Here is a 14307-nt window from a genome sequence, read left to right as displayed (position 1 = left end):
TCGCTTTCCACCGTTTTGTCGTGCGTGCCTATCCCTCTTCGGGCGAGAATCGGAGAAGATCGACTGTAGTCGAAGGTGGTGGGGTTGGCGCGCAGTCCCCCCCGTAGAGGGACAAGAGTAAGCAAGCGAAAGAGAAAAAGACAGAAAGACAGACTCGTGTTTCGGCCAAGTATTTGGACGAGACAGGAGGGAGAAGTTTAAGCGAGAGAAGAGAAAGAGAAAGGAAGAAAGAGAGAGAGAGAGAGAAAGAGAGAGAAGCATAAAGGAGTGAGAGTTCTTCCAGCGAAGGAAGCGTGATGGAGCGATGGAGCCTTCGTGAGAGAAAGAGAAAATTTTAACGTTAAACGAAGAGAGACACGATTCGCCGGTGTGTTGAAAGAGAAGGGAGAAAGACGTTCGAGAGAACGACGAAGCGAGTGGAAGAGAGATCGTTATAGAGAGGGGAACGCGCTGAGGTCCGAGAGAGAAAGGCAGAATTCGAAGAGTCGGCAAGTGACGAAGAGGGGGTGGCGAAGGAAGCAGTGTGGGGCGAAACACGATGAGGGAGGGGTGAGGGGAGGAGAATGGTGCCTTGGCGCGAGCTCGAGGTCTGGAAACTACGGAATTTCTACCGGCAGAATAGTCCCGGCGTTCGTACGATACGGTTCTACGATAGTAGTGAGCAAGTGTAAATCGAATGAGAGTGAGAGACAGAGAACAAGAGAAAAAAAGAGAAAAGAGAGATAGAGTGTGAGAAGGGGAGGCTGGACGGAGGGGTGACGCAAAGCTGAGGTGGTTGCGTCTCATTGTATTCGCGGCTTCAGTTTCTATCGTTCTCTCTCGCAGTACTGGAATACTCCGGAATACGCGACGTCAAGTGATAACTTTTGAGACGCCCGCGATCAATCGTGAACGGAGACTCTGAGTGAGCTACGAAAAATAGACATCGCAGTGAACAGTAGTGCAAAGTTAACCGCGCCCGTGACAATTTTCGAGATAAAGATCCTCGGGGATTTAAGGACGCGTTTCTCTCCGGAATTCTTCTTTCGGAAGCGCGTGACTGTCTCGCCGAACGGGAGTGACCTTGCTCCGAAACGAGCAATGCAGATACGAGAGCCGCTGGCGTGCCGCTCAACATGTAAATCATGAGCGATACGCGCGTTTACTTTTGTTTTGTTTCGTTTGTCCCGGCGCGCGCGCCGGCATAGTTCGAATCTCGTTATTGAAAGCGTTCCCGGCACCGCGGTGGGAGCTAGCGAGTGATACCGTCCCCGCTGTCGTCGTCATCGTCGTCGACACGTCGTCCAACCGAGGCCGACGATGCCGCACGCAGTGATCGCGATTTCCCGAGCGACATTGAGTTGGATATTCGCGTCTGGAATCAGTACGATCATATGATAAATGTAGAACACGCTGTATCCCCGTTTTCTTTTTGTTTTCTCCTTCCTTCTCTCTTTTTTATTTGATCCCTTCTCTCACTTACTCCCACCTGTCACCACCGGCTCAGCTGTCGACCAAATCACTAGGCATATTGTTTCACCCCCGCCGAGACTGAACCAACACATGTGACTTATCTCATGGTGTCGTTTCGTGCTACCACCGTCGTCGTGTCCTTATGATATCTCGCGTGGCTTTACCGTGTCACGGGACAAGGGTAATTCAGGAGGTGATGAGGTGAAACAATCGAAAACGGGCGTGTGGCAGGTACTCATGTTTTCGTCCGTTTTTCTTCTGTTCGTGTTGTGTACAAGCTACTGTTTGATCGTGTGTATTACGCGTGCGGGTAAACGACGATTGAAGCGCGTGACTTGACGGCCAAGAGACGGAGGGAGAGGACAATATGAGTGAAATGACGAGTGCCGTCGAAACGCAACAGCAGCAGTACGTAGGCAGCAGCTCGAATGCGGAGTATCATTGCAAGGATTGCCGTCTCACCTTGGACAGCGAGAAGAGTCTGGAAGTGCATCTGCGCTATCACCACGAAAATTTGTTAAAGTGGGGCAATAAGACACAGCAGGAGGAAAGCAATAATAATAACAAGACTGGTAATCATAATAGCCACGTGAGCGCCAACTCGGACAGCGTGCCGGCGGACTCGAGCGAGCCATCATCAATGTCGCCCTCTCAGGATCCAACATCATCGCAACAAGCACAACAACAGCAGCAACAATCGCAACAACAACAACAACAACAACAACAACAACAACAACAACAACAACAACCACAGCCTGCCATACATACAGTTCTATGTCCGCCATACGATCAATTTCGATCAATGTATAACGACAGCAGCTACATGCAGAATTACGTGCAAAACGATCAGACATACATCATGTCTCATACTTATTCGCCATCACAGGAAGACGGCCAGAGTAACGGCGGGCGCGACGGTTATCCGCGCTATAACCCGTATCAGCAATTGTTTCCTTCGGATCGCGCGACTTCTAACTCTACCAGCCCGCAAAGCCCGCCTTTTCAATGCGACAAGTGCGGCGTCGTTTATGAGGACGCGAATCAATTAGGTGAGCACATGAGAACGAGTCATTTAAACTCGCCTACTGCGTATCCATCTGCGCCTCAGTATCAGCAGCTGGGTAACAGTCCTCAGCAGCAGGGCCAGCAGTTGCATTCGTCGCCGCCTCTCTCGAATCAACCACAAGCCAGCTACGATTACAACGGACAGACGATCAAATCCGAGATGAAGCAGGAACAGCCCGAGGAGCAAGCTGAGATTCTTGACTTGGATTCTCATAAAGTGCAAACGCACAGATACGAGGAGGAGATCATGAGGTTGCAGCAGCAGCAGCAACACCAGCACCAGCACCAGCAACACCAAGGACTTCAAATGCAGATGCATCATCAACAGGTGATGCAACAGCAGTCGCTTCCGGTGAGTTCTATGTTAAATTGGCCACCTATTCAGACTCACGATTATGCTGGACACCCGCCAATGGGTCCCATAAACAATGTTCCACCTATCGCTGATCAGGATCAATACATGCGCGGTCAACACATGCCTGTGGAGCACGGGCATCAGGGTTCGCCGATAATCACGAGCACGCAACCGATGTCGGGCCATCAGATGCCCACGGGATTCGTGCAGCAAACACCGAAAGCACCGTTGGCGAATCAATCCTGGAAAAGCAACGAGCCGCGTCGCCCAAAGACGTACAATTGCACTGCGTGCAACAAGTGGTTTACAAGCTCAGGACATCTGAAGAGGCATTATAATACTACGCTACACAAGAACGCTGTCAAAAATGGAAAGGAGCCTGATCCAGCAACTTTGCCGATCACTGCTCATCATCATCCTACTAGAGAGAATAACGCTGGTCATTCGACGAGCGGCAGAGGCAGCGGCGCTCCCGCGCGTTCTCCACCGGAGCTATCTTCACGGAGTCCCCCAAACTTGATGGCAGGTCCCTCGGGCGAGGCGACGGGGGGCCTGCTTCACACGCCCACCACGCTCTGCAACAATTCCAACAGCAGCAACAGCAGCAACGAATCTTTAGTAGTCCTGGTGCAGCAGCAGCAGCAGCAGCAGCAGCAGCAGCAGCAGCAGCCCCACCTGGTTCATGTGGGAATCAATTCCCCGGTGTCGCCGCTAGTGGGACACCATCAGCAACAAATGGGTACTGCGCCTCAGCAACTGGGCCTCCAGCAGCAGCAACAGCAGCCCCACCTGCCAACGGGTTCGTCGGGCCAGCCGGTGCATCATTCCACGACTTCGCCCATGCCCCCGCCGGTGGCATCGCACATGAATTGTCCTTCGCCAATGGCCTTATCATCCCACCCGGTTCATCACATGAACTCGCCGCCCGGGTCGGTCCATCCGGCAATGACTTCGCCCACGGCGATGGAGGGTACTACGATGCCTCATCAGCAGTACCCAAACGCCTTGCCCCCCCACGTTACAGTTACTACCAACCCGGTGGCCCCGCTGTCTATCCAAGCGGCTACCATGCAGCTACATACTACTGGTAACGAGCAAGACGAGCGGCCACAACACCGCTCGTTGCCCGATTTTAGAACTATCGCGCCGGTTTACACTGAATTACAGCTCGTAGATCAAAACCAGATACAAGTCTTTAACGTGGGGGGGCTAAAGGAGGAGATCATTCCTCAAGAGTCCTTTGAATCTTCAGTACCGACCTATGACTTATATCAGTCGATGCGTTACAAGACGTTGGCCGATGAAATGATGACGTTGCAGATAAATCCAAACGGCATGATGCAAGGTCAAGAATATCTCTGCCAGAATTTCCAGAAAATTAATATCGAGTATAACAATAATATAGTGTACGTGGGACAGGCGAAGGAAGATTTGGACCCGAATGTCGGTGTGCCAGTCAAGAAACAGCCAGTCAAGAAAAGTAAAGGTACCACAAACAAGCGCAAGGTTGTTCAGGTCAGGACTACCAATGCTAGATTTATATCTAAAGACGGCTGCCACATGTGCATCGACTGCAATAAGGCCTTTACCAAACCCTGTTACTTGACGCAGCATAACAAGAGCTTTCACTGTGGCGATAAGCCTGTTAAATGCACGCAATGCGGCAAACGGTTCTCGAACAATGAGCAGCATGATAAGCATCAAGGAATGCACTCGCAAGCGAGGAAGCACAAATGCGAAGAGTGCCCAAAGGTATTCGCTCACAAAACTGACCTCAAGCGACATAATTGCGTTCACACTGGTGATAGGCCGTTTACATGTGAGACTTGCGGCAAGGGATTTATCAGGCAGGACCACATGAAGAAACATCAGGAGACACACAAAAGAAAATTGCAGATGAACGCCAATCGAAATGCGGCCCAGCGGTACAGAGAAATGCACAACAACGCTCGACAGCCCAGCAATCTCCAACAGTCAACTGAGTCAACGTTTAACATTCAATTCAACGATAGCTGCTTGAATAATAGTAACTTATAAAGATATGTCCTTGGGACGTTCGTGCTCGATTGGATTGTTCGACGCGCGGCCTTGAGATCGTCCTAACGACAAAACGCGAGGTAAGATTCTCTGCCGGCCAACGGACATCTCCCTCGTCTACGAAAGTTTCGTAATTTTCATTTTTTCTGTCACATTTCAATCTGAAATTTGAAACTTGGCGCGTCTAATAATCGCTAATTTAATTAACGATTAATTTCAAGTTTACTATAGTTTACGATAAGCTAGTATAATAATAATCTCGCTAAGATAGTTAAGATTCGATATATGATTTCTCGCGGGAATGACTTTTCCTCCTTCCCGTGAAAACAATACTTTCCTTTCTCTCTCGGAACAGATCTGATACACAGCCATAAATGCTTAATATCTATTCGAAGAAGCTCTATGTTCTTCATGCCAAAATAATTTGACGGAAAAATTGAACGGACTTCTCATGTGCCAAAATCACTTATGTTTTTTAGACGCGCAATGTAGAAAACGAATCGATATCTACGACACTTTCACGATAGCACTACGGGCCGAAATCGTTGCGATATTCGAAGCCGATCCCGACGAAATGGCACGAGATCTTTTTCTATTAATTTTGTCGCGTCAATTGCTTGATTTAGCAAATCGCGACTTTAATTCGATGGCCGGTCGATATCTTTGACGACGATCTCGAGATAATTGTAAATGTCACCTTTTTGAATTAGCCAAGTGATCGAGAAATTAAGATATCGATGCGATATTAAGCGTACAAACTGTACAAAGTATATTTAAAAAATATATATAAGTGTATATTATATTATTATGCTATAATTATTGATAGTGAACAGAAAGGCTCTTTACTATATAATTATACAATCATAAGAGAAAGGCCAATAAGCGTTAAAGCGCACATGTTTGGCATTTTTATACTTTTTTATGCTTTTGGTATTAAAGTTACTATTAATAATTATGCATTTACAACTGCATTTTTTATTTTATACTTTCTCAGTATAAGTTTATTTAAATATGCTTTTATTAATCGCATCATAATTTATCATTATGCATATTTTTTGTTTTCTTTTTCTGTAAAGTAATATTATATATATATTTTAGAATTCATATATGGCTGTATGGATAGAATGTAATCATTTTTTAGACAATGTTAATAATTACAATCATTAATATTATAATTTTCAATACATATTATTTTATTTAATGCTATTAATATAAACCGTAAAAAAGAAACTTAATATAAGATCACAACAGCAATAGAAAAGCCTCTATTACTCTTTAGGAAAACACAAAACTAAGTATAAAAACCTTTTCATAAAAAATTGAACCGTTTAACATATGTAATATAAAAATCTATGAAGAAGAGCAAAAGTTTACTTTTATTTATTCTTAATATTTTTTGTTCATTGTTTTTACATTGAATGTAAATGATGTTCTCGTTGTACAGTAAAGTACTTTAAATATACTGATGCATTTACTTTTTTCTGTTACGTATTGACTAACGAAATTAGAGAATTATCTATTCAAATTTTTATTAAAATTCAATATTAAAAATTTCTATATTAAATTTAAATCCTTTTGTTTTTTAAATCATTCCAAGTTATGTTGCGATTGATAAGAGAATCTTTAAATAAGGCTGTATCTGAAGAATATTTTTTACATTCTTTTTTATATGTATTTTAATTGTTAACCAGGCATGTTCTTAATAGTGCCTCATTTGTTTATTTAAGAGCCTAAGATAGCTTAGGTTTGTGCGTCGTTCGAAGGGAACTTTGCTCGTACTTTTATATTATCTCCGTGAAAAATCTTAATAATGAGTTCTCATCTTTTAACATAAAAAAATATTAAATTTTTTAACATACATAAATTATAAAATTTTAGTTATATAAATATATATATTTACATTCGGTTATATACTCTCATCTATTCTGAATTTTTAAATTATTTTTAATTACTATATAAATTTTTGTTTTATTTACCAAAACATGTACTCTATCAATTTGAGGTAAAACAGAATATTTTCGACATTCTTAATTTGTTTATTAACAATATTCCTTTATATTAAATATATTTAGCTAATTATTAATTAGTGATTGTTGTTGACATGTACACGCATATTGACTGTGTTAAAGTTTCTCGATTAGATATTTTCGCAGCTCAATCGTTTCGCATATTGACGGACTAATTAATTGATGCCTGATTAATTACTGGCAAAACGAGCCAATCACCGAGGCTGCGATCCGATCCCTTGGAGCAAATTTCCCTTCGAGCCACGCGTCGTTCGGCGCATGCGCAAGCATGCAATTGTGGGTAAATGTTCACGTCGTTATAACAAAATAACGTCCAGGTATGCATAATTGTGCATAATTGTTTCCGTCGGTCGTTGTCCAATCGAGCGATCGATTTCAGATGCGCCAATAATTTCTCCCGCAATACTACGCTAACTATTAAAACCTTTATGATGCAACTATTGATGTTTAAAGAGAATTATTTCCAATATCGACTATATGTTAATCTTTTCATCAAATTTGTTCAATTGTTCTCAATTATGAAAATGTTTGTTCTGTAATTGTTTAATTAAGAGGCAAGTCTGTTTATAGTTTATATAATATAATTGTACAAATTTTATATTTTGTATATAGGTTCATGCGTTCATCATGACAATCCGCATTTTTTTAGGCATTTATCTGACTTCTTAATAGATAAGTAACAAAAATGAAAATTTCATGATTTACGCGTTGACCGTCCTAAATTATTTATTAAAATTTTTTTGACAACTTTTTTTTATTTGCCATATTAATAACATTTAATATTAATATAATAATAACACAATCAATAATTTATTAACAATTTTTTAACCTCAAAGATCGCGTGATAGTTATGATGAATATACTATACAGGTATTTCTAAAAAGATGTCATAAAATTTGCAGATATTATAAAAATTTATTTAAAGTTAATTTATTAAGTAAATTTATTAAAAAAATTTATTCTTTATTTCTAATATATAGCCATACTTTTCAGTTACTGCATTATTTCATAGCGAATGTTCGAAGTTGGCCTTCATCGTCAGTCACGAAATAACGTCATTTTAGAAATATCCTGTATGAAACGACGCATAAACGTGTGTAGAGATAGAATCAGACGCAGAATGTATGCGCACACAGCGATGCATCACGTACTTATGCAACACAAGCAAGCACACGTTGTTCTTTCAAGCTCCATTCTGTTTATTGTATTAAAGAAGAGTAATATCAACGTAATAATATCGACGTATAATATATAATGGTAACACGGTAACACGGTAATTGATATATAGCCCTCTTGCCATTTTTACTACGTAATGTCACATCCGGAACAGTCTACCTCAAAGTTCAGGAATTTAACGATGAATGAATGGAGAAAAGAGAGAAGATGAAAGAGCCAATGCAATAATAATAATAATAATAAAATTAACAATAATAATAATCATAATACTGTAAGAGTAGCGAAATAGCCGTGCGGGTGAAACGATGTTTTTCCACATATTGCGTTTTACATATTAATGAATAAATGTTTAAACGTTTATGTGCCGTCGGGTGTAGGTTATTCCTCCATTCAAATATCAAGTTGACAAGAAATAATTGTGTAATAGCAAAAAAAATTATTTTTTTTTACTTCTTTTTCGTTTCTCAGATCGCCTGCCGGTTTAATCAACTTGTAATAAGACATTGTAATAAGACATCTAGAATTTAACATAAAAATGTACGAATGATGAGAAGTGCGACAGACAAAAAATGAGAAAGAGGATAGGAGAAAAAAAGATCTAATAGCCAATTTGGTTGAATGCGCACTAATGCGTGTTAGTTATATACATATAAATATAAGAATAAAGACACACTTGGAAATATACATAAATTGACGAAAAGACTTACGGGCAGTATGTGTACGTTAGATTTATATTTAATGTAACGTAGCGTACTATTTGGTAGATCGTATATTTGCCATTTTTATTTCGTCAATTAGGTCATCTATGTTACGTTTTTATATCTAGTAGGTTAGTGCACAACCGAATTCGCTATCAGACGCGAAGACTCAAGAAGATTGACGTACGTTTTCTAAGAGACATATCACATACAGTGTGTCACTGTACACTCAATTTTAATAAAAAGATATAATTGTAAACGTACGCGTCCGAAAAAAAAATACATGTTCCAATTGCGATCGAGTATATATCTAGCCATATCACTGTTTTACAAAACGATCGTATGTCATGTGCGAGAGGGCGAAAGGAGAACAGGATACGACGTTCGCAATTTCATTCGTGTCTCCGTGTCGGAAGACACGATGAAAGAAAAGATATGAGAAGAGTATGTGAGAACATTCAAACGGCGATATTTTTAGTACGCGGTTCTTCTACGTTTTGTGTACAGTCGTTCGAAACGTGGAAGCGCATTTTTCACTTGTTTTCTTTATTACTGGCTATCACCCATTATATAATATTATTACTTATTATTATTAATACAATTGTATTACGATACACGTATGTACAGGTTTATTACCATTTAGAGAACGCCTACTGTGAAAATATGATGATTATCCCGGCACCTATTATGTGCGGTGTGTTACTCAAACGCTTATACGTGTGTATACACTGGGGGATTATTTCTGAATTTCTGAGACGTACATACGACATACGACGCACATTAGGCCAATAGGATAATACATATCTTAAGTTTCGAGTATAGTAATCATTTTAGCAAGTACAAGCAAGTGTTCTAGCTTTCTTAAACAGTGGTCTTTGGGTCCATTTATAAGATTTCTTTAAAAAAAAAAAAATTAAAAAAAGAAGTGATCCCCTAGATATTTATGCACAGGTGCATATCACTTATATAAAAATTAACATAGAAACAATGTCCCGAGATGTTTGAAAATAAACTCCTAAGAAACTATTATTTCGAGAGAGAAATAGGAGTTAAGTTAATATTTTGAAAAACTTGAAAAACATCGCGCGCGTGAGTTATAGCTTCTCTATAGACGTTATTTCGGAATAAAGAAGAGAAATGAGTTATGAGTTGTAAACTTTTTCTTTCCCTTCTCTTTCTCTTACTCTATCGAATTTCTTTCTCTTTCTCTTCCTAAAGATTTTACAAGAATTTCAGGAGGATTGCATTCAGGGATGTTGTCTCTATATACGTATGTTATAAGAATAGATAAGACATATGTACATAGAAATGCGGATTGAATTGTGGTGAACGAATTAAATTGTGGCGATGACAGATAAAATATTAATGTCTCCCTAAAAATGTGATTGTAATTTCATGGGCATTTTCTCGAAGAGTATATTAAAATGCAATTAATTTGCGCAGTACGAAAAACGTGTAACTTGACGAGAAAGATCCTCTCGTTTCAGAGGTTAAAGATGTAATCCCGCACGCACCTCTTGTTTGTATCTTCCTTGTGCCATAGTTATGCGTCTCGATAAATTATGAAGTTCCAGAGAGAGAAGGTGAAAGAGTGTGCGGCGATTGCGACGTAAATGAATGATATGATATTTCGATTATATGTATAACGATTGTCTAACGACATTAACTTCATTCCAAATACGAAATGACGACGCATTTTCTGTTCCTCTTAACGAGCACGCAAAATCCTGAGAAACGCTACGAAATTTAAAAAATGGACCAAAATTACACAAAGTCACTCGAAATCAGTAATTATATCACTAATATTACAGATGTGAGATTTTTTAATACTTTGCATGTCTTCGAATTCACAGGAGAACTATACTTCGCTACATTATTTCTCTATACCAATTTCAAAATCATAATTTTTCGAGCCAATACAATCCATTTTTTAAATTTCAGAATAATGAACTTTTTAGGATTTTTCATGCTCATACCACTGTTTTAAATATGCATTACTTAGGATGCATAATATCTCATAACAAAGAATTGGAAAAACTGAATTAAAAGAAAGATTATTTTTCTTGAAATTTAATGTGTTGCAAGATATTGTAGAAATCTAGCGCAGAATATTTTTAACATTATATGTAGAACAAGAATATCTTTTTCGAAAATCAATTACATGAAAATAAACATGTGGCAGAGAGTTTTAGTAAGCTTTTTCTCGTTTATGCATCTTAGGATTCACTATGCACCATGGGCTTTTCCCGCGTTACAACTAGTCATGACTCTTAAATATTTTTAATAATAGAACTTGTGAAAGACATATTTGTCCTCAGTATATAAGGTTTAACGCTCATTTAACTATTTTCTTCAAGTATAAACATGTGACGCGTCTGTATCTATCTGTATCAACTGTATAATAATACTCTAGACCGGGAAAAAGCAGGAGAGACGAGCAGAGGAATATTTAGGGACTGTATGTCTATTTGTTTTTTAAATTTTACAACAGTATCGGTTTATAAAAGTATTGCAAGTAAATCATTGAGGTTTTTGATTTATTATATTTACTTCGAGAATATTGATAAAATAAAATTTGATAATATTTATAAGCGTTTTTAAAGTAACAACTTTCCTGTTTCCATAAGTGCAATACTTGACCGATATTGTTCTTGTTATAAATAGATTTTATTTGTAATAAAAACCTTGCATCTAAAAAGCCATTTTTTTGTTCGCTTTTTTTCCTTTATTTCCATACGTTTCTTTCTCCACCAAATATACATTTATTCTACGCTTTACAGATTATATAGTGTATATACTGCATGTATTATTCGATGTGTGTGGGTATATCGTACTATTAGTCCAATTACACTTTGTATTACTGTAAGACAAGTAAAAATTCGCATTAACGCTGTTATCTCACATTTAAGATTATATGTACATACGTAAAACGAAAACGCGCAAGAAACGTTAAAAGATTTATGAATTTCTCTCTCAAGTGTTTCGAAAATATTTTTTTTCTCGTAATACGAAGTTACGTATTGTGTTGAAGCAATTTAGCCTTGCCTTACGATATACCACATTCAGCGAAGTTTGAGATATATGGCGTATGATACGCGGGTACTGAACGGGTTTAATGCACGTTATGTTTGTTTCGCGTATTCGTGATCGAGCTTCATTAATTCCGGCGAGCAAGAACATTTTAGCCGTTTTACCGTTCGAAATTCGTGGATTCCTTCCGTTTTATACACTGTTTGCACGGGCATTTTTTCTCGCGCTTTTATTGGCCAATTTAGTTAATATCAGAGTGCAGACACGTGGGCATGTACGCGCCCGCGAGATTCCATGAAATATCCTGATCGTGGCGAATCGCCCATCCTCCCGATCTGTACCATTACACCCACCATCTCCCTTCTGTAATCCCTTCCACTCCACCCCCTCCTCCTCCCCTCTTCCACGCCAGCTTCCCGTCGCGTACTCGTAACCTTGGGCATTCTGTAATTTAGCAAATTGTTGCGGACTCGACGAAAAAGAATCGCTCGATTCGCGAGTGCTTCGCCAATAGCGATGATAGTATCGCGTTCCGCCGCGCTTGGGCGACTCCCGCGAGCGAGAAAAAGGATAAATAAATAAATAATCGGAGAATCGGGACGAGATAAGGACGTCCCGTGAATTCCTTCGGATGAGGCGAAACTGATCTCGCACGCGACTTGATCGTTTTGGGAGATGGTAAGTTTGATTCTTCGAATTTCATCGGATAATCCAAAGTATTAATCAAGATTTAAACTCGACAGTTATTATGAGTAAGAAAAGTTAAAGTAAAATAAATATCTTACGATCTTGTAGCGAGTACGTTTAGATTGATCTTATAATTACATATTTCAGTATATTTTTTATTGTATATTATTTTAACTTGAAAATTTTTTTGCTTTTAAATTTATGAACATTTTAAACATTACAAAATCATGAATATTCTTTCACTTATAATTTACAATGTTGTGCGATCAACGTTTTCATGTTGGTTTATCGCTTATACACGACGAATTATACACACCGTCAATTTACCGTATCGCTTATTAAAAATCTATAATCAGCTGATACGTATCCTTATAGAAAACTAATCAACGTCGGCTAAAAAGACTCGGCGAAGCAAGCGCGAATCGAGAGAGACTTGCGCAGCGATACGGCGGGGCCAGAAAAAATGAAGAGAACGAGCGGTCAGACGACCACGACGACGAAGATCGATAGTCGCGTGGATTTAATTGCGAATTACGCGGTAATGATTACCGATCGCCCTTTCCTTGTTTCGCAGCAATAATTATTAATGGTTGATCGGCTCGTTGGACGCCCCTTAGTCCAGTCACTATGTACATTTAAAAAAGACATAATTCTGACCCAGGATTTTTCTTTTGGGGGGTGTTGGGGGGATCAAAAAAAGCTTAATCTCAAGTTTTCGACCTTTGTTTCCCGCTTGCTTTTTTTACGGGAATAAAAAATGTGAAAAATGGTTTTTCCGCGATAATTCGTTTTCTAATAAAGTTACAAGGTCGAATCGGAGCTCATTTAAAGTTTTTTTTACGCTCTACAAATTATGTCGTATGACATTTTTACGTATAATCGATTGTTTTCGAGACATGGAACGAGAAGGGAAATAAAAAAGTATGAGAGATATTTAGTTTTTTCTCTTTACTCATTATTGTCGTCCGAAATTGCAAAAATGCTTCAAATGAAACTTGTAGAGCGTAAAAAAACCTACAATTTTTATTTGTTATTCATTTCATTTCGTTGAAAATTACGCCTTGTAGAGCACCTCAAAGTGGAGAGTCGTCGCCATCGCGTCAGCGATAAAGTATTTCTTTCTTATAAACTTACTTCACAAATATTGTCACTTAGATATAAAACTGCACGCTTTCATGTATTCTTCAATGAAACGGTAAGTGTAATTAAGAAAACTTGACGGTTTCAAAATAGCTACAATAATTTCAGGCTTTGCAAGATTTATTTGCAACTTTGAGGCGTAGTGCGATATGGAATTTTCAACGAAATTAAAGTAATAAATAAAAACATTTTACGAATTTTATTGCTGTGCAAGTTTTATTTGAAGCGTTTATACAGATTCGTGTGCGAAAAACGATAAAATAGAAAAAAACGAACAAAAATGCTCAATTTTTCCTTTTCCTCTTTCGATATCTCGAAAACTATCGATCGTACGCCAAAATATCACTGAACGTAACTTGTAGAGCGGGAAAAATCCTATAAAAAACACCTATTATGTTACTTATTTGCGTCAATGAAGTCGGAAATCTTAGCGAAAGCGTTCGGTGCCGCGTATCGACGTAACCAACGCGCCGCTAACGCGATGACGACGACTCTCCACTTTGAGGCGTTCTACAAGGCGTAATTTTCAACGAAATAAAATAAATAACAAATAAAAATTGTAGGTTTTTTTACGCTCTACAAGTTTTATTTGAAGCATTTTTGCAAGTTCGGACGACAATAATGAGTAAAAAGAAAAAAC

General features: G+C 39.0%; 1 protein-coding gene across 1 annotated transcript; it reads left to right on the top strand.

Moving 5' to 3' along the window:
• The first annotated feature begins 630 nt into the window (after nucleotides 1-630).
• Nucleotides 631-12399, top strand: LOC143897550 (uncharacterized). Its single transcript, XM_077406350.1, has one exon. It carries the CDS (start codon nucleotides 1820-1822, stop codon nucleotides 4907-4909), a length of 3090 nt encoding a protein of 1029 aa, XP_077262476.1. The 5' UTR covers nucleotides 631-1819; the 3' UTR covers nucleotides 4910-12399.
• Nucleotides 12400-14307: the final 1908 nt, after the last annotated feature.

The sequence above is a fragment of the Temnothorax americanus genome, unplaced genomic scaffold (assembly GCF_048541705.1).
Source record: "Temnothorax americanus isolate GAGA-0224 unplaced genomic scaffold, ASM4854170v1 Scaffold20, whole genome shotgun sequence".
NCBI lineage: Eukaryota > Metazoa > Arthropoda > Insecta > Hymenoptera > Formicidae > Temnothorax > Temnothorax americanus.
This window is presented reverse-complemented; position numbering and strand designations above follow the sequence as displayed.